Source organism: Pristis pectinata, chromosome 23 (genome assembly GCF_009764475.1).
Source record: "Pristis pectinata isolate sPriPec2 chromosome 23, sPriPec2.1.pri, whole genome shotgun sequence".
In the NCBI taxonomy this organism is placed as follows: domain Eukaryota; kingdom Metazoa; phylum Chordata; class Chondrichthyes; order Rhinopristiformes; family Pristidae; genus Pristis; species Pristis pectinata.
In genome coordinates, this window is record NC_067427.1 from 64,204 (window position 1) to 85,534 (window position 21,331).

Sequence of the window (21,331 nt, forward strand, 5' to 3'; positions counted from 1 at the left end):
AACATTTGGCTGAGGAGACCAAATGTCATACTTCTGAGTTTGCTGATGATACTAAGGTAGGCAGGATAATTACTGATGAGGATGCAAGGGCGTTTCCAGCAGATATGGAAAAACTGAGTGAATGGATGAGATTATGGAAAAATGGAAGATAAATGTGGAAAAAAGTGGTCAATCTTTATAAATTAGGAGAATGAAAGTGATAGCACTGGAAAATGGTGCTGAGATAGAAGATGAGCGGCTGCAGGAGACAATGGAAGGGGTTTGGGAGGGGTGGGTGGGGATGCATGAATGGACCAGAGAGTTATGGAGGGAATGGTTCCTGCAGCATATGGAAAGGGGTGGGGAGGAGATGTGGCAAGTGGCAGGAAATTATTGCAGCTGGTAGAAACAGTGAAATATGATGTGCTGAATGCAGATGCTAGTAGGATGACAGGGGAGCTTTATCTCTATTGTTTGGAGGGATGTGGTGTGAGAGTAGAAGTTGGAGAAATGCAGGAAATGCGATAGAGGGTTCCATCAACCACAGAAGAAGGGAAACCACATTTCCTGAAAACAGAGGGAATTTCAGATGTCCTGAAATGGAGGGCCTCATCTTGAGAGCAGATGCAGCTGAAACAGAAACTGGGAGAAAGGGATGGCATCCTTACAAGAGGCAGGGTGCAAAAAGGTGCAAGTCTAGGTAGCTGTGGGAGTCAGTGGGTTTACAGTAAGTATCAGTGGATAGTTTGTTTCATCAGATCTCCATGACAGAGATCAAGAAAAAGGAGTCAACTGTCAGAAATGGTCCAAACAAATTCGAGGGCAGTGTGGAAATTAGTAGCGAAGGTGATAAAACTGACAAGTTCCACACAGATGCAGATGGAATCTATCCCAGATGCTAAGGGAAGCAAGGAAGGACATTGCTGAACCTCCGAGATTTTTGCATCTTCATTAGCCATGGGAAGGTACCAGAAGACTGGAGGATAGCTAATGGTGTCCCCCTGTTCAAAAAGGGATCAGCCTGGAAACTATAAGCCGGTGACCCTTACATCAGTGGTAGGGAAGTTGTTGAAGATTGAGGGATAGGATTTATTTTCACTTGGAAAGGCAGGGACTGATTCCGAGGAGTCAGCATGGTTTAGTGCAGTGGAGATCATGTTTTTTGAGGAGGTAACCAAGGAGACGAAGGCAGGGCTGTAGATGTAATCTGTAAGGACTTTAATAAGTCTTTTGACAAGGTCTCACATCGTAGGCTGGCCCAGAAGGTTAAGGCGCAAGTTATCAGAGGTGTGATGACGAACTGGATCCGAAATCGGCAGTGGTGGATGACCACTTCTGACTGGAAATCTGCAACAAGTGGTGTACCACAGGGACTGATGTTAGGACTTCTGTTGTTTGTAATGGATGAGAATGTAGGGATATATCTAGAAAGTTTGCATGTGCACTAAAATAGGTGGAATCAGAGTGGGCATTAGATCAGCTGGGAAATTGGTTGGAGCGATGGCGGATGGAATTTAATCTGGACAAGTGTGAGGTAATCCACTTTGGGGGGTCAAATTCTGGTAGGACATATAGAGTAAATGGCAGGGACCTTAGGCGCATTGATGTACAGAGAGTCCTTGGGGTACAACTCCATCGCTCTCTGAAATTGTCAACACAGGTGGATCAGAACATGAAAGGCATTTGGTTTGTTTGCCTTCATAAGACAAGGCAATGAGTACAAGAGTTAGTCATGTTGCAATTATACAAAACATTGGTTAGATCGAACTTAGAATATTGTGTATGGTTCTGATCACCACTCGTTGCTCTTGTCCTGCTTGATGGTACTAGCCTTGATGAATCTTGAAGATAGTGTTACACTGTACCCATAGTGTGCCAGCAGTGAAAGATGTGAATGCTCAGACTGCCTGGATAAGTACAGTTGTATCGTGATCCAGAGAAATAAGTTTGAAACCCATGATAGTTGGAGAATTTAATTAAATAAATCTGGAATGTGGAAGAAACAACACCAGTTTTGGTAACAGTAACCATTAAACTACTGGATTATTGGAATGTGGCTGGTTCTTCATGGTTTCTACAATTTAGGGGTAATTAGGGATGAGCAATAAATGCTACCACAGTCAGTGACATCCACATTAGCTGGATACAAATCGAGGTGCACCAGGATACAAAGATACAAGGATACAAAAAAGGTTAAATGAGAGTGCAAGAAGTTAGAGTCATGGAGTTATACAGCATGGAAACAAGCCCTTCAGCCCAACTTGTCCATGCTGACCAAAATGTCTATCCCAGCTAGTCCCATTTGCCTGCATTTGACCCATATCCCTTGAAACCTTTTCTATCCATGCACCTGTCTAATTTTTTTTTTGTAGACATTACAATTGTACCCACCTTTTCAGCTTTCTCTGGCAGCTCATTCCATGTACCCACCACCCTCTGTGTGGAAAAACTAGAGGGACCCCTTTAAATCTTTCACCCCTCCTTAAATCTAGTCCTCTAAGTTTTAGACTCTCCTACCCTGGGAAAACAACTGTGACCATCTACCTTATCTACACCCCTCATGATTTTAAAAACCAATGCAAGGTCACCTCTCAGCCTCCGATGCTCCAGGGGAAAAACGTCCCAGCCTATCCTTCTAACTCAAGTCCTCCATTCCCAGTAATACTGTTGTGAATATTTTCTGCACCTTTTCCAGCTTAATGACATCTTTCCTATAAGTGGGGGACCAGAACTGTGCACAGTACTCCAAGTGTGGTCTCACCAATGACTTGTACAGTTGCAACATGACATTCCAATTCCTGTACTCAATGCCCTGACTAAAGAAAGGAAATGTTCCAATTGCCTTCCTTCACTACCCACCTACCTGTGTCACCACTTTCAGGGAGTCATGTATCTGTACCCCAAGGTGTCTCTGTTCTACAACACCCTGCAGGGCCCTGCCATCTACTGTGCAAGTCCTGTCCTGATTTAACTTACCAAACTGCAACACCTCGCATTTGTCCGAGTTAAATTCCATTGGCCTTTCCTTGGCCCACTTCCCAATTCATCCAGATTTTATTGTTTTCTTAGATAATCTTCTTCACTGTCCACTACACCACCAATTTTGGTGTCATTCACAAACTTACTAACCATGTCAACAACATTGTCATCCAAGTTTAGTATAGATGACAAACAACAGTGGACCTAGCACTAATCCTTGTGGCACACCACTGGTCCAGTCTGAATAACTACCCTCCACTCCTACCCTGTGTCTCCTTCCACTAAGTCTATTTTGTATTCATTGGCTAACTTGCCCTGGATCTCATGCGATCTAACCTTCCAGACAAGCCTACCACGAGGAACCTCGTCAAAGGCCTTGCGAATGTCCATGTAGACAACGTCTATCGTCTTGCCTTCGTCAATCTTCTTTGTTACCTCCTCAAAAAAACTCAATCAAGTTTGCGAGGCATGATTTTCCATGGATAAAGCCATGCAGAACATCCCTACTTAGTCCCTGCCTCTGATGTTAGGCTCACTGGCCTGTAGTTCCCTGGCTAGTCCTTGCAACCCTTCTGTAATAAAGGTACAACATTCGCGATCCTCCTGGTACCTCACTGGTGGCTTTCAACAGTTCATTTCATGCAGGTTCTGTCCAGTTGCTCACTGACAAGGGACAAATCCCAAGTCCACTTGTTCCTGCATGGATTCCAGCTCTTGAAACTTCTCCATTCTCCAGATGAATTATGAAGTCTTCAACACCATTCTGTGCCTGAGCAATGCAGGCAGGCAAAATGGAATTTAATTATATGCACACAATAACAGATTGGTCCCGATGAAAACTTTATTAAATGCATACTTTGTAAAAAGCGACTTAAAATATTCAGAGCATCCATGGGAATGAATAAACAGGTATCATGATTATCGGTAGTATTTTTAAACCCCTCAAGTTGAAACCCCTCAATAATAAGAGCAAAATGAGGTGTTAAGTAAAAAAAACAGCCTCTAAGTGGGATTGTTTAAATATCACTGCATACCTTGCATGCCCTTCAATAAAATTAAACTACTTAAATTCATTTTCCTTATTCAGTCAGCAAAAGCTGTCAAACATAAACTATGGTACAATGGAAAAGCCCACTTAACTTCATCCAAAAGTTCATGCCAAGAAACATTAACTACTTAATCCCAAGCAGACCGCCAATATTTAATAGTTAAATAAGCGTTTAAGCTAAATAATATGAAATAAATTTTTCTTAAATAAAAGTAATTTTCTAATAAGCTTGGCAGAAGGTAGGTCATGTAATATTTGGCCTAAAAATCAAGGCACGCAATTGGTAGAATGCATTAGGTTCAATAATTTGAGCACCTATCCAGCAATATCTGTCATTTTTCCTCAATATCAACATACAAACTAATTGACTAACAGTTCACTGGCTAGATTTGCATGATTAAAAGAGCAGGCTTGTTGTATTGGTTACTATTCAGCTATGCAGCTCTAGGTGAAAATGAAAATCTACCCCAGTTATCTCTCCTGAAAAATGAATAGTCACACAGGCAGCACAATTTATAATATGTTTCTAAACTTTCCAGGACTATTTCAGAAAGATTTAACCAGACAGAGATTCTGTCCAATCTTTGCTACGGTCTTCTGTCATTATTTGCAATTCCATTAAAAGCTTATTTGCCTCACACTACTTCATTCATTTTCAGAGTAATATTAGAGGTAATTTAGATGGAACTTGAAAGGCTTCCTATCATGTGCAAGATGGAATCTAATGGCTATTTCTGTATAGATAATTACTGAACAATTTTTGAAGGATTGTATAACACAAGATTCAGAAACAATGGAATATTATTAATTGCACATAGGTACTAATTGTAGTTGGTTTTCAAAATCTCATTCTAGAGGGTATGTTTTGGTTTCAAGTACCTTCTGGAAGTAGCTAGCAGATCATTATACTTCTGTCAAGTATTCCCTCTTTTGGATATAATGGTGTGAAATTTCATAAAATATGACTATTCTCAATAGTGTTGGCAACAAAAAACACTAATTTTTTTGTTTCATTCATTGTAGAGAAATGTATTATCTTGCCATTAACTGACAATTAGATCTTTTGACCCCAATATGAAGCACCTTTCTCAATTTAGTCAAGAGAATCCATCTTTGAATACCATGGTGAAGTGAATGACAATTTTGCACTGGCAACTGAGGACTTATGTGAACAGTCTGACTGTAAGAACATGACAGCTAACTATGAACATAGATGAAAAAATTACAATTGTAAACAAAAATGAGCTTTAAAAAGATAAACCCAGAGCTAAATAGGTCTGTTGAAAATGTTTGAAGTGCCAGAAGATGACAAAGGGAAGATTATGGGAAGGATATTGTGGTAACACATGTTGTAGAGCCTTCAAACAGACTGCAGACGACTGACATTCAAAGTTACCCCCTCATTCCCGAACTTACTATCAAAGACTGATCACATTCCTACTGAAATTCAGGTTCTTGTGTTATTACTGATATATCGGAAAAATGCATTCGAGGCTAAAAGCCATATAATAGTTTGAGTATTCATTAGGGTACTGACTGCAGTCAAATTAATTTTCTTTCAATTAAGATTGTGATTCTTCTGCTTGATTATGTATATCATGAGAACCTCTTGCAATATCAATATTCTTCGAAGAAACTTCCTCTCCCGTTTCTTTGTCACTAGATTCTTCTTGTTGGTAGACAGTTGCTTTCTCTTGGTATGACTTATCATTTCCTTCAAGCAAGGCAATTACTGATGAGCTGATTCTATCTTCCGTCTGCTCAGTAGCAGAAGATCTGAGGTCACAGTCATGGGAGGACTGTAGTGATTCTTGGAGTTGTTTTTGGAGGAGCTTGTTCTCAATTTCTTCAGAAGGATTTCTCTCAGGCACTATTTCATCCTTGCAAACAGTTCCATTGGTCAGGGAACTATCTACTCCTGTATTTGCTTCAGTTGTTTCAATTTTACCTATGGTTATTAGGTCGCGAATCTCTTTGACACTATCAGGTGATTTGACTGGACTGCAAAGTTCTGAAGAGCCACCGGTTCCAACTTGCTCTGTCTCGGCTGCTTGTTTGACATCAGTTATAACGTCAACTTCATCAGGACGTGAAATGTCATCATCCTGAATCATGGATACGACTTGCTTCATTCTTTTCCTTTTCTCAGATGCACTTTCCAGATCACTGCTTTCTTGATTGGCCATCTCACTGTTCCAGTTGATGTTTTGGCCTTCTCCGAGAAGCAGCAGGTTGGGGTCACTGCCGGACATTACAATGCTATCTCTGAAGAGGTTGTGCTTTCTTTGCACAGCTGCTTCCTTCACAGCTAGGATTTTTGTTTAAAATAAAACAAATTATTATAATAAAACATTATAATCAAAAGCTCAGTATAACCAATCTAAGGCTTATATTTGTAAAAGGATGTTCAGTTCAAGATTTCTGCTGCAGTCTGTGTAAGTTACTGTGTAAATTATTTTGTACTGACTGCTGCAGATAACATTGGACACAAAACTACAAACAGGCTATAAAGAAATGTGTACTGGCCCTTTGCTCATGCATAAGATCTTACAGAATCAAAGAATCAGACAGCACAGAAATGGGTGCTTCCAGTCAACTTCATCCATGTCAATTGTGAAACCAACCTATGCAACTCCCATCAATCTACATATGGCCCATATCCCTCTACACCTTTGCTATCTAAGTACCTGTCTAAATGCCTTGCAGACATTGTAACTGTATGTGCCTCTATCATTCCTTTAGCAGTTATCTGTCCAGATACCCACCACCCTCTGTGAAAAAACTTAACCCTCTCCTTAAATTTCTCTCCTCACACCTTAAACCTGTGCCCTCCAGTTCTAGATTCCCCTGTTCTGGGTAAAAGACTATCCATCCTATATATGCCCCTCATAACTTTATAAATCACAATAAGCCACCCCTCAGCCTCCCACATTCCAGTGAGAATAAATGAAAAATATTCACTCTCTTCTTATCACTGCAGCTCTCCATTCCAGTCTACATCAATCATCCATCTGTGATATTAGTTTTGCTTTTTGTCTATGTTCTCACTCTCTAACTGCTTCCATTCAGTCATTGACCAGATAACCTTTCTTTTTACAGCTTTTTCTCCAAGGTCACCCTAGTTTTACCCTATCAGAGACATCCTCTCTCCCCCACCCTCCCTGCAGTTTCCTTTTGAGCTACTTTTGTCTCATTCCCAGTTCTGACGGAGGATCTTTGACGGAGGAAACATCAACTCGGTTTCTCTTCCCACAGATGCAGGCTGACCTGCTGAGTATTTCTAGCATTTTCTGTTCTTATCTTAGATTTCCAGTATGTGCAGTTTTTTTGATTTTCAAAGTTGTATAAATGCTCGTCTGCCCACCCACCCCCAACCATAGCGTCTCCTATGACTAGTGCATTTTGCTTCACTGTCTACCTCATCCTTGTACAGTCCTCTGCCCCATCGTCTCACCCTCTGGATGACACTCCTGCAAAATATCATCACCTCCACCAGTCTAATGCTGAGTACTGGTTTGGCACACCCCAACTATTACACTCTTCCTGTTCTTTGGATGGTTACTCACTTGCTATGGAGTCACGCAGCACAGAAACGGGCCTTTCGGCTCGACTGGTCCATGCCAACCACAGAACACAGAACTGTACAACAAAGGAACAGGCTCTGCAGCCATGCTATGCCCTCTAGTATATGACACTTTGACTCTGGAATAAAGGGGTGTGGAAGTGACCTTTCAGGGGGTAGCAGCAGTGTTAGGTCTGTGGCACTGTGGACTGGCTCTGAGGCTCAGCAGGAAAGGGTGCAGTCAGACAGAGCGATAGTGATAGGAGGCTCGTCAATTAGAAGGATAGACAGGAGATGCAGTGGTCTCAGAAGAGATGCCAGGATGTTACGTCGCCTCCTGGGTGCCAGGGTCAAGGATGTCTGAGTGGATGCAGAACATTCTCAAGGGGGAGGGGGAGCAGCCAGAGGTCATTGTACACATTGGTACAAATGATGCAGGTAGAAAAAGGGATGGGATCCTGTAGAGCGAGTAGAGGGAGTTAGGAAAAGTTGAAAAGCAGGATCTCAAGGGTAGTGATCTCTGAATTACACCCAGTGCCACATGCTAGTGAGGACAGGAATAGAAAGATAGGCCAGATGAATGCATGGCTGAACAGCTGGTGCAGGGGGCAGGGAATTAGGTTCTTGGATCATTGGGATCTCTTCTGGGGTTAAGTTGACCTAAACAAGAGGGACGGGTTGCACCTGAACTGGAGGGGAGCCAATATCCTGCAGGGAGATTCACTAGTGCTACTCGGGAGGCATTAAACTAGATTAGCAGAGTGGTGGGCCTTAAAATGCATTAGTGTGAATAAATCCCCAGGATCTGATTGAGTGTATTCTCAGACCTTGTGAGAAGCAAGGGAAGAAATTGCAGAGGCCCTGGCAGAGATATTTGCTTCATCTTTAGCACAGCTGAAGTTCCAGAAGACTGGAGAGTGGCTAATGTTTTATCATTTTTTAAGAAGGGCAGCAAGGACAAGCCAGGAAACTAGAGCCTGGTGAGTCTGACATCTGTGGTGGGTAAGTTACTGCAGGGGATTCTGAGGGACAGGATCTATCAATATTTGGATAGGCAAGGTCTGATTAGGGATAGTCAGCACTGGTTTGTGCATGGGAAATTGTGTCTGACAAATCTCTTAGAATTTTTTGAAGAGGTAACCTAAAGGATAGATGAGGATGGGGTGGTAGACGTCATCTAGATAGACTCGAGCAAGGCCTTTGACAAGGTCCTGCATGGTAGTCTGGAAGGTTAGATCGCATGGGATTCAGGGAGAGATAGCTAACTGGATTCATAATTGGCTTGATGATAGGAAACAGAGGGTCAAGGTGGAAGGTTGTTTCTCAGACTGGAGGCCTGTGACTAGTGGTGTGCCACAGTGGTCAGTGCTGGGACCTTTGTTGTTCGTTATTTACATGAACGATTTGATTGAGCAAGTACAAGGCATGGTTAGTAAGATTGCGGGTGACACTAAAATAGATTCCCTAAGAATCTTCTCCAATAAGACCTCTACAGATGATTAAGGCTCACTGTCTTATAATTTCCTGGTTTGTTTATATTGCCCTTCATAGCAGAGGAACAATATCCACTATTCCCCAGTCCTCTGGAGCCATGCCTGTGGTTAGAGAGGATACAAAGATCTCTGTCGAGATCCCAGCAATCTCATCTTTTACCTCTCTCAATAACCTGGGATAAATCTCATCAGGCCCTGTCGATTCATCCATCTTAGTGTTCTTTAAGAGCCCCAACACCATTGTCTTCTAGATTTTAGTATGCCCTAGATTATTAGCATAATCCAGATTGATCTCAATATTCTCCATGTCCTTTTCCTTGGTGAATACCGATGCAAAGTACTTGTTTAGTACCTTGCCCATATTCTCTGGCTCCAGGCATAAATTCCCTCCTTTGTTCTCGAGTGGTCCTACCCTCTCCTATTTACCCTCTTGTGTTTTAATGTACGCATAAAATCTCTTTAATCCTATTTGCCAAGGACATTTCATAGGCCCTTTTGGCCCTCCTAATTCCCTGCTCAAGTTCTTTCCTGCTTTCTTTATTTTGTAGGCCTGAGCAGAAATTTAATATTGAAGACAAATAATCTGTGAAGAGCAATGATCGCAGTACCAATAGGTGCTAATTACCGATCTTTCAAAGCAAACATTCAGTAGAATCATAAGCTGGTACAGGACTCTAGGTCCCCTATGCTCTGCTCATAGATATAGCTAGTCAAAAGGATGAATTATATTTTCTTTAATTAAGATAAATCTTACCCAGCATTATATCTTTGGAGACAGACTGGAGCACCACCTCCTCAAAAATACTATCAACCAGGATAAACTTGGAAAAATCTTCAAAGATAAATTCTTGAAATTTAGGTAAAGCCTGTAGGAAAGAAAGAGTCATTGTAGATGGGAAATATGGAGCTCTTGGTTTGAACTTAAGTACGTCTGTCACTTTAGGATGGATCGTCAACTGAACTGGAGACTGCCAACCACCTGCCTCTGGATTTCTTCCAGCATAACCTTCCTCAAAGTCTTCCACTGGGAGTCTGGCTCCCAGTTTATCAGCACGGCCCAGCACAACATTATGCCCTGTGGAAGTGGCCAGCCTCACTTCCAGAAAGGTCTTGACTGCCAGTGAGACACTGGATCACCAGCTGTTTAAGCTGCCACAGGAGGCGGCCATTCTGTCCATCACGTTCATGCTGGTTAAAGGTGGAATTGAATTTAATCCCACTTTCCAGCTCTTGACCAATAACCTTGTGGGTTACAATTAGTCAAGTGCACAGCCAGGGAAATTTAAATGTGGTGAGAGTTACTGCCTCCACCATCCCACGAGGCTGAGAGTTCCAGCCGCGCACTACTTGATCAGTGGAAACTTTTTTCTTCAGTTCCTCTTGAGTATGTCTATCGATTAACTTCAACGTATAGCCCTAGATATTGTCCCCTCCGCTAAGGGAAACAAGTCTTTTCACCATGCCTCTCATGACTTTATACACATTAAATTTTCCCTCAGTATATATTTCACCTTTAAAGAGATTATCATGCACCACTTTAAAGCAGAGGTTGGTTGAGCAGTTAAGGACTCACTGTGTTGACAGATGCAGAGAGGTTCTTCAGCAGGTATGGAATTGTGATCTGGAGCAATGCTTCTCGGAAAAACTTCTTTCTGATGGTGCTGCTGTCATAGTCATATTTCTGGGAAAAAGCACAAAGTAGGAGTGAAGATTTCATCAAGACTTGTAAGACTGCACATGTGCAATATAAAATTACACTACTTCAGTTAAGCTCATGAATACTGTACAACAGTTTTCTGTAAAGTTATAAATACACAACCATCAAAAATTTAACAAATGAAAATAAGAAAACTAGATACTGGAACTTTGAAATGAAAAAATAGAAAATGCTGTAAACACTCAGGTCAGGCAGCATCTGCAGCGAGAGAAGCGGTTAACAGTACAAGTGTGTTTCATCAGGTACAGGAAAGAGAAAAACTAGTTAGTTTTCAGGAACAGATAAGGTGGGAGAGGGCGAGTAGAACAAAAGGAACATCTCTGAGAGGGTGATACCAAATGCCTTAATTTGGCAGTTACGTCGCAGATTATGCTTCTTTGTGTAATGTATCGTTAATGATAAGGCTGTGGGATATGACCAGCAGACCAGATGACCAGTCTATACAAATAGAAAAAGCAAAAAAAAAAATGACCAAAAATAATGACAGGCAGAAATGGCCAGTCCCGTTATGGACAGAAGGAGTGGGTTACCCAAAGCCTTTCCTGCATTTGCTTTATATGTTTCCGATTTCCAGCATGCAGTATTTTTCCCCCCTTAGAATCTTGAACATTTCTCTCATTCTTCTAAATACCTGAGAACAAAAGCCCATTTTGCTCAAGCTTTTCTCACACAAAAAAACCCTCCTCTGAAGCTGTTCCTAAATCCAAACTTACATAAGGAATCCAGAAGGCAGGGCATCAGTAAAATCCTGTTCAGACTTTAGCCAGAGTGTAGGTTTAAGGTAAGGAGTAAGAGATTTAGAGGGGATACAAGGAAGTTTTTTTCACTCAGAATGGTTGGAATTTAGTACACACGATCTGAGGGTGGGGGAGGCAGAGACACCCACAACATTTAAGAAGTATCCAGAGAAGCTGCTGAATTGCTATGGTATACAAGGCTATGGACCAAGTGCTGTTAAATGAGCTTATTCTAGATGGGTACTTTGAGTAATAGGGTCGTCTTGCAAAGAAACTAGTCCTTTGGCCAACATGTCCATGCCGACTTTTTAGCCCATCTACATGAATCTCATTTGCCTGCTTTAGGATCGTATTCTTCTATGCTTTGCCTATTTAAATGCATTTTAAGTAGAGTAATTGTATAAGATTCTACCTCCTCTGATAGAATGTTAAGCTCGCCAATGCATTGAGTACCTCCCTTTTATTTTCAGAGACCTTCAACAGCTTTTCTCCTACCTCTTGTTGTAAGACAAGTTCGTGAGGTCTCAAAGGGCAAGGACTCTGGACACAGTCTTTGGAGTTGAAATTATTTATTTATAAAAGACAAACGCGGGACAGGATAACGGGGGCAACACACACACACACACACACACACACACACACACAGGTGATCGCGAACGTGAGGGGAGGGATCGCAACAAGGGTGAATGCACACACACACAACAAACTGGGTACTAACAAATCAAGGAAGAAACAATACGACGCCTGCCACCCTCCTTGACTCAGTGCAAGCATCGGCTCTATGGTAAAGGGATATTCTAACTAATTACTCTTAAGCAGTGCACAGCTTACCTCAGCATCCCTCGGAGACAACAAAGAGACAGAATCAAGCATGTGGCACTCTTTATACTGCTGGACGGCTGGGTTGTCCAGCCCAGGTAGTTCAAAAAGGCCAATCGCCCGAGTGTGCCAGGTACAAAGGTGTTTAAAGTGACCAATAATTAGGTGTGCACTAATGGGTGGGGGTGGAGCCAAACCTTGATTGACAATGGTGTGTCTTCCGACCAGGTAGGTGCAGTGCTGTCATCAGACCAGATGGGGTCGGAGTTGTCACTGTCACGTGACAGCCACGACCCTCCACAATACACCTCTTCACTGAATTCTCTGACCACAAGGTCTGCTTCCTTTGTGAATACTGACGCAAAGTATTCACTTAGGACCTCATCCACATCTTCTAGCCCCATGCACAGAGTGCCTCCCCTCCCGTTGTCTCTAATGGAACCTACTTCTTCTTTGGTTATTCTTTTGCTCTTAATATAGTTATAGAACACTTTTGGATTTAACTTAATCCTGTCTGCGATTTCTCACAACCCCTCTTTGCCTTCCTAATCTCTTTGTTAAATTCCTCCTACATAGCTTGAACTCATGATAGGTTTCCCCTTTAATTAATTCACTTCACACGCTTCCTTCTTCCTCTTTATCTGACCCCTCAATATCCCTTGACATCCAGGGTTCCCTATACTTGTTGCCCTTGGCTTTCACCCTGACAGGAACATGTTGGCCTTGAACTCTTGTTATTTCTCCTTTGAATGCTTCACTCGTCATCCACCTTCACTCCAGGGAAAATGAGCCAAGCCCATCCAATCTCTCCCCATAATTGAAGTCTTCCAATCCAGGCAACATCCTGGTGAATCTCCTCTGCAATCTCTCCAGTGCAACCACATCCATCCAATAGTATGGCGATCAGAACTACACACAATACTTGAAGTGTGGCCTAATGAGTGCTTTGTAAAGTTGCAACATTACAGTCCAACTCTTATATTCTATGCCCCAACCTATGAAGACAAGAATGCCATTGACCTACTTCACCACCCCAATGACCAGTGTTGCCACTTTCAGAAAACTATGGACATGGACCCCTAGTTCTCTCTGTTCATCAACATTCTATCGTGCTCTATCATTTACTGTATATAATCCTTTCCCTATTTGAATCCCCAAAACTCATCATCTCACACTTGTTGGGATTCAATTCCATCTGCCAATATTCCATAGGATCACAGAGATGTGCAGCACAAAAAGGGTCCTTTTGGTCCACTTCGTCCATGCTGACCATGATGCCCATCTATGCTAACCTCACTTTCCTGCATTAGGCCCATATTCCTTTACTATACCTTTTCCATCCAAGTTCCTGTCCAAAGACCCTTCAAACGTAATTGTATTTGCCTGCACTACCTCCTCTGGCAGCTCATTCCAGATATTCATCAACCTCTAGGTGGAAAAACTTAGCCCTCAGATCTCCTTTAAATTTCTCTCTCTCACCTTAAACCTGTGCCCTCTAGTTTTAGATTGCCCTGCCCAGGGAAACAGATTCTGACTATCTATTCTATTTATGCCCCTCATTATTTTCTAAAACTTTATAAAGGTGACCCCTCAGTATCTTATGTTCAAGTGAGAATAAGCCCAGCCTATCCAATCTCTCCTTATAACTACATCCTGGGGAATCTCTTCTTCACTCTGTCTATTGCTACCACATCCTTCCTGTGGTGTGGCAATCAGAACTGTACAGAGTATTCCAAGTGCCATCTTAAACACTGTTTTGTACAACTGCAACATGACATCCCAACTCTTGTAATCAATGCCTTGACCTACTCTTGGGTAATAGGGCGGGGCAAGTGACTGAAGTGGAGCACGTTGGGACCAGTGACTTTTGTTTTATTAGTTTTAAAATAGTTATGGAAAGGTACAGAACTGGTCCACAGGTTCAAGTTCTAAATTGGGGTAAGGCAAATTTTGATGGTATGAGACAGGAGCTTTTAAAAGTTGATTGGAGTAGGTTGTTTACAGACAAAGGGACCACAGGCAAGTGGGAGGCTTTTAAAGGTGAGATAGTGAGAGCTCAAGGTCTGCATGTTTCTGTTAGAGTGAAGGGCAAAGCTGGTAGGAGTAGGAGGATGAGGGATATTGAGACCCTGGCCAGGAAAAAGGAGGCAGCATGGGTCAGGTACAAGTAGCTGGGATCAAGTGAATCCCTGAGGAGTACGAGGGATGCAGAAGCGTACTCAAGGAGGAAGTCAGGAGGGCAAAAAGGGGGCATGAGATAACTTTGGCAGAGAAGATTGAGGAAAATCCAAAGAGATTTTACATCAAGGGAAAAAGAGCAACGAAAGAGAGAGAACAGAGCCCATCAAAGACCAAAGGTGACACCTTTGTGTGGAGCCGCAGGAGATGGGCAAGGTCATTAATCAATATTTCTACTCCATTTTTACTGTGGAGAAAGACATGAAAGGCTTCAGAACTAGGAAGACTAAATGGGGAAACCTTGGCGATAGTCCACATTAAAGTAGAGGAGGTGCTTGGATGTCTTAAAAGGTATGAAGGCAGATAAATCTCCAGGGGTTGACCAGATTTATCCAAGAACACCGTGAGAAGCTAGAGAAGAAAGTGCAGGTGTCCTGGCTAAGATACTTAGATCATTGTTAGCCACAGGTGAGATGCCAGTGGACTGGAGGGTAGAGAATGTTGTGCCTTTATTTAAGGAGGATGGCAAAAAAATAATGGGAACTATAGGCCAGTAAGTCTAATAACTGTGGGAGGTAAGTTACTGGAGAGGATTCTGAGGGATAAGATATTTGTACATCTGGAAAGACAGGGGTTGAATAGGGGTAGCCAGCATGGCTTTGTGCATGGGAGATCATGCCTTACGGACTTGATTTGATTTTTTTTGATAAAGTGACCAAGAAAGTTGATGAGGGCAGGGCAGTAGACATGGTTTTTATAGACTTCAGTCAGGACTTTGATAAGGTTCCACACATAAGGCTGCTGTGGAAGGTTAAGATTGCATGGAATCCAGGGAGAGCTGGCTAATTGGATACGCAATTCGCTTTACGGTAGAAAGCAGAGGGCAATGGTGGAAGGTTGTTTCTCAGACTGGAGACCCGTGACCAGTGGTATGCCTCAGTGGTTGGAACAGGGCCCCATTGTTGTCATCTATATCAATGATTTGGATAAGAATGTATGAGGCATGGTCAGTAAGTGCAGATGACACCAGAATAGGTGGTTTCAAAAATTACAGGGTATCTTGATCTGCTGAGTAACTGGGCCAAGGAATGGTAAATGGAGTTGAATTTGGATAAGTGTGAAGAGTTGGATTTTGGAAAGTCAAATCCAGGTAGGATTTTCACAGTGAACGGCAGGCCCCTGGTGAGTGTGGTAGAACAGAGGGAGCTTGGAGTACATGGTTCACTGAAAGTGGAGTCACAGGTGGATATGGTGGTGAAGAGGGCTTTTGGCATGCTGGCCTTCCTAAGTCAGGGCATTGAGTGTAGAAGTTGGGAGGTCATTGTGCGGTTGTCCAGGATGCTGTTGAGACTGCATCTGAAGTACTGTGTTCAGTTTTGGTCACCCTGCTATAGGAAAGATATTATTAAACTGGAAAGAATGCAGAAAGATTTACAAGGATGCTGCCAGGACTTGCGGGATTGAGTTATAGAGAGAGGTTGGATAGACTATGACTTCCTTGGAGTGTAGGTGACTGAGAGGTGATCTTATACAGGTGTATAAAATCAACAGGGGCATAGATAGGGTGAGTAAACTCAAGTCTTTCTCCCCAGGGTCAGGGAATCAAGACTACAGGGCATAGGTTTAAGGTGAGAAGCAAAAGATTTAAGGGGAACTTGAGGGCAACTTTTTGTTTTTACATGAAGCGGGTATCTATGTGGAATCAGCTGCTGGAGGAAGTGGTTGAGGCGGGTACAGTAACAACGTTTAAAAGACAGTTGGACAGGTATATGGATTGGAAAGGTTTAGAAGTTTGTGGGCCAAATGCCGGCAAATGGGACTAGCTTGGATTGGCATCGTGTTCGGCATGGACCAGTTGGGCCGAAGAGCCTGTTTCTGCACTGTATGACTCTATGACTCTAAGCATACCACATGCCTTTCTCTCTATCCTGTCCACTTGTGTCACCACTCTCAGGGAGCTATGGACTTGCACCCCAAGTCTCTCTGTACATCACTATTCTTAAGATTCCTGATCCCTACCATTTATTTATATGGCCTACCAGAATTTCACCTCCCAAAGTGCATTACCTGACTTGTCTGTATTGCATTCCATCTGCCACCACTCCACCCAACTTTCCACCTGATCGGTGTCCCGTTGTATCCTCAGGCAATGTTCTTTGTTTCTGCAACTCCACCAATTTGCATGTCGTCTGCAAACTTAATCATACCACCAACACTCTCATCCAAGTCATTTATATATATTACTAACAATAAAGGTCCTAGCACTGATCCCTGTGGTACACTGCTTGTTACTGACTTCCAGAAAAACATCCATCCATCACTACACTCTGTTAAGTCCTTAAAAAACTTAATCAAATTAGTGAGCAACACACAAAATGCTGGAGGAACTCAGCAGGTCAGGCAGCATCTGTGAAGGGAAATCGTCGTCGTGGCTATCCCTCGAGGTCGAGGATGATGATTTATTTATGGACTCCCAAGTGGCTTATGAGTCCAATCTTGGTAGTAGCCCACAGAGCGAAGATGCCTGTGTGTGTACCTGTTTAACGTGTACTTGATGTTGCACTACAAAAAGCACACGATACTTCACAAATCAACCAACTGATTCCAATGGCATGGAAACCACGACAATTGGAGCTGATAGATTTGTTGCAGCCTTCATCCGCCTTCACAGCCATTGAGCTTGAAGTAACTTCGTCCGCCTGTTCCACCATTGAGGTCTTGGTTGGATTGTTCTTTGTCAGGAACCATCGACCTTACCGCCATGGGTGACCCTACCAGGAGCATAGCTCCAGACGGCATCACTCTCGGGATCTCAGGACCACACAAGCTTCTCCACTGTGACAAGATGACAATCCACGGAGAAGCAAAGGGAAATAAACAGTCGATATTTCAGGTCCAGACCCTTCATCACGGTCTGGTTAGTGAGAAAGGATCTTCTCCTCACAAAGCCTTGTTGACTATCCTCGATCAGTCCCTGCATTTCCAAATTAACATAAATCCTGTAATTACAAGGAAGGCGCGCCAGCGTCTTTACTTTCTTGGAAGGTTAAGGAGGTTCAGATGTCTCCGAATACCAAACTTCCACACATGTACTGTTGAAAGTATCCTGACTGGTTGCATCATGATCTGTGCAGAACGCGTCATTAGTGAATTTGCATATGGCATTGGAGATGTGCTTAGCCACACAGTCTAGATGCTTATCATATTCCTTTCATGTTCCTATTGTATTTATTCCCACCACCCATGGCAGTGCATTCCACACACCAATCACATTGTGTAAAAAAAAATTGCCTTGCAAATCTCCTTTAAACTTTCCCCTCAAACCATAAACCTGTGCCCTATTTTCTTTGACATTTCCATCCTGGATAAAAGACCATCTATCCTACACCTCTCATAATTTCATAAACTTCTAACAGGTTGCCCCTTAACCTCCAACACTCCAGAGAAAATAATTCAAGTTCGTGCAACCTCTCCTCATAGCTAATGCCCTCCAATCAAGGCAACAGAATAATACAGCACGGAAACAGGCCCTTTGGCCAAACTTGTCCATGCCGAACAAGATGCCCTCCCAAAATAATCCCATTTGCCTTTGTTTGGCCCATATTCCTCTAAAGCTTTCCAATCCATGCGCTTATTCAAATGTCCTTTAACCGTTGTTACACCACCTGCCTCAACTACTTTCTCTGACAGCTTGTTCCATATACTTACCACCCTCTACGTGAAGAAGTTGTCCCTCAGGACCCTTTTAAATCTTTCCCTTCTCACCTTGAATCTATGCTCTGTAGTTTTTGAAAAGAATGTGTGCATTCACCCTATCTATGCCCCTCATGATTTTATATACCTCCTTAAGGTCACCCTTCAGTCTCCCACGTGCCAAAGAATAAAGTCCTAGCCTACCTAACCTCTCCCTCTAACTCAGGCTCTCAAATCCTGGCAACATTCTCGTAAATCTTCTTTGCACTCTTTCCAGCTTAATGATGCCTTTCCTATAACAGGGTAAAAGAAAACTGAACACAATACTCTAAGTTTGGCCTCACCAACGTCTCGTACATCTGCAACATAATGTCCCAATTCTTAATACTCAATGCCCTGGCCTGTGAAGACCAGCATGCCAAAAGCCTTCTTCACCACTCTGTCTACTTGCGACTCCACTTTCAGTGAACTATTTACTTGTACTCCAAGGTCCCTCTGTTCTACAACACTCCCCAGGGCCCTGCCGTTCACTGTGAAAGCCCTACCTGGATTTGACTTTCCAAAATCCAACACCTCACACGTATCCAAATTCAACTCCATTTGCCATTCCTCGGCCCACTTATTCAGCTGATCAAGATGCCCCAGTAATCTTTGATAACCTTTTTTCACCATGCACTATACCACCTACTTTAGGTGTCACCTGCAAACTTATTAACCATGCTTTGTCCATTCTTATCCAAGTCATTGATATAGATGACAAACAACAATGGGCCCAGCGCCGACCCGAAGCACACCACTAGTCACGGGTCTCCTGTCCGAGAAACAACTTTCCACCATTGCCCTCTGCTTTCTACTGTCAAGCCAACTGTATATCCAATTAACCAGCTCTTTCTGGATTCCGTAAGATAAGACATTGGAGCAGAATTAGGCCATTTGGCCCGAGTCTGCTCTACCATTCCATCATGGGTGATTTATTTTTCCCTCTCAACACCATTCTCCTGCCTTCTCCTCATAACCTTTGACATCCTTACTATTGATTCCGTGCGATCTAACCTTCCAGAGCAGCCTACCATGTGGAACCTTATCAGAGGTCTTACTGAAGTCCATATAAACCATGTCTATTGCCCCGTCCTCATTAAATTTCTTGATCACATCTTTGAAAAACTCAATCAAGTTCGTAAGACATGATCTCCCATGTACAAAGCCATGCTGACTTGTGTTGCCACTTTCCAGGAGCTATGGACATGTACCCCAAGATGACTCTGCACATTAATGCTCCTAAGGGTCTTACTGTTTACTGTACACTTTCCTCTTGCATTTGATTGCCCAAAATGCATCACCTCACACTTGTCCGGATTAAACTCCATCGGCCATTTCTCCACCCAAATTTCTAACTCATCTATATTCTGCTATATCCTTTGACAGCCTTCCTCAGAATCCACCACTCCACCAATTTTCATGCTATCTGCAAACTTGCTAATCTGACCACTGACATTTTCATTCAAATCATTATTATTACAAATAATAGAGGTCCCAGCACTGATCCTTGTGGAACACCATTGACCACAGATCTCCAGTCACAGAAACACTCCTGTACCACTTCTGTGTCTTCTATGACCAAGCCAATTTTGGATCCAACTTACCAACTCACTGTGGATTCCACATGATTTAATCTTCTGTACCAGTCTAGCATGAAGAATCTTGTCAAATGCTTTACTGAAGTCCTTGTAGACAACATCTATGGCCCTAACCTCAGTAATGATCTTCATCACTTCCTCAATAAAGGGGTCTTGATGACGCTGAGGACAGTGTTGGTAAGGGTAATGTTCTAGAATATGTAGATATCAACAGAGAGGATGTGTTGGAGCTGTTAGAAAATATTAGGACAGTTAAGTCCCTGGGGCATGACGGAATATTCCCCAGGCTGCTTCAGGAGGCAAGGGAGGAGATTGCTGAACCGTTGGCTAGGATCTTTGAGTCCTCGTTGTCCACGGGGATGGTACCGGAGGATTGGAGGGTGGCGAATGTTGTCCTCTTATTGAAAAATGGTAGTAGGGATAGTCCAGGGAATTACAGACCAGTCTTATGTCTGTGGTGGGTAAGCTGCTAGAAAGGATTCTAAGAGATAGGACCTATGATCATTTAGAGAATCATGGACTGATTAGGGACAGCCAGCATGGATTTCTGAAGGGAAGATCTTGCCTCACTAGCCTGATAGGGTTCTTTGAGGAGGTGACCAGGAAGATTGATGAGGGTAGTGCAGCAGATGTTGTGGTCTACATGGATTTTAGTAAGGCGTTTGATAAGGTTCCGCATGGTAGGCTTCTTCAGAAAGTCAGAGGCCAAGGGATCCAGGGAGGCTTGGCTGTGTGGATTCAGAATTGGCTTGCCTGTAGAAAGCAGAGGGTTGTGGTGGAGGGAGTGCATTCGGATTGGAGGGCTGTGACTAGTGGTGTCCCATGGGGATCGGTTCTGGGACCTCTACTTTTTGTGATATTTATTAATGACTTAGATGACAGGGTGGAAGGGTGGGTTAGCAAGTTTGCAGATGACACAAAGATCGGCGGTGTTGTGGATAGTGCGGGGGGCTGTCGAAGCTTACATAGGGATATTGATAGGATGCAGAGCTGGGCTGACAAGTGGCAGATAGAGTTCAATCCGGACAAGTGAGAGGTCGTACACTTTGGCAGGACAAACTCCAAGGCGGGATACAAGGTAAATGGCAGGATTCTGGGCAGTGTAGAGGAGCAGAGGGATCTTGGGGTTCATATCCACAGATCACTGAAAGTTGCCACACAGGTGGATAGGGTAGTTAAGAAAGCTTATGGGATGTTAGCTTTCATAAGTCGTGGGATCGAGTTTAAGAGCCGCAAAGTAATGATGCAGCTTTACAAAACTCTGGTTAGACCACACTTAGAGTACTGTGTCCAGTTCTGGTCACCTCACTATAGGAAGGATGTGGAGGCGTTGGAAAGGGTGCAGAGGAGATTTACCGGGATGCTGCCTGGATTAGAGAGTATGGATTATGAGGAGAGACTAAAGGAGCTAGGGCTTTACTCATTGGAGAGGAGGAGGATGAAGGGAGACATGATCGAGGTATACAAAATATTAAGAGGAATAGATAGA

The 21,331-nt window shown here is 43.0% G+C and overlaps 1 protein-coding gene across 1 annotated transcript in view; it reads right to left on the bottom strand.

Moving 5' to 3' along the window:
• Nucleotides 1-3,700: 3,700 nt before the first annotated feature.
• The window catches only part of LOC127582165 (protein Niban 2-like), a 212,558-nt gene continuing 194,927 nt past the window's right edge, over nucleotides 3,701-21,331 (bottom strand). Inside the window, exons 12-14 of the mRNA XM_052037227.1 lie at nucleotides 10,635-10,742; nucleotides 9,816-9,927; nucleotides 3,701-6,314 (exon numbers count right to left, since the gene is read on the bottom strand). Of these exons, the coding sequence (XP_051893187.1) occupies nucleotides 5,569-6,314; nucleotides 9,816-9,927; nucleotides 10,635-10,742 (966 nt within the window). The 3' untranslated portion in view covers nucleotides 3,701-5,568. The remainder of the gene's footprint in view (nucleotides 6,315-9,815; nucleotides 9,928-10,634; nucleotides 10,743-21,331) is intronic.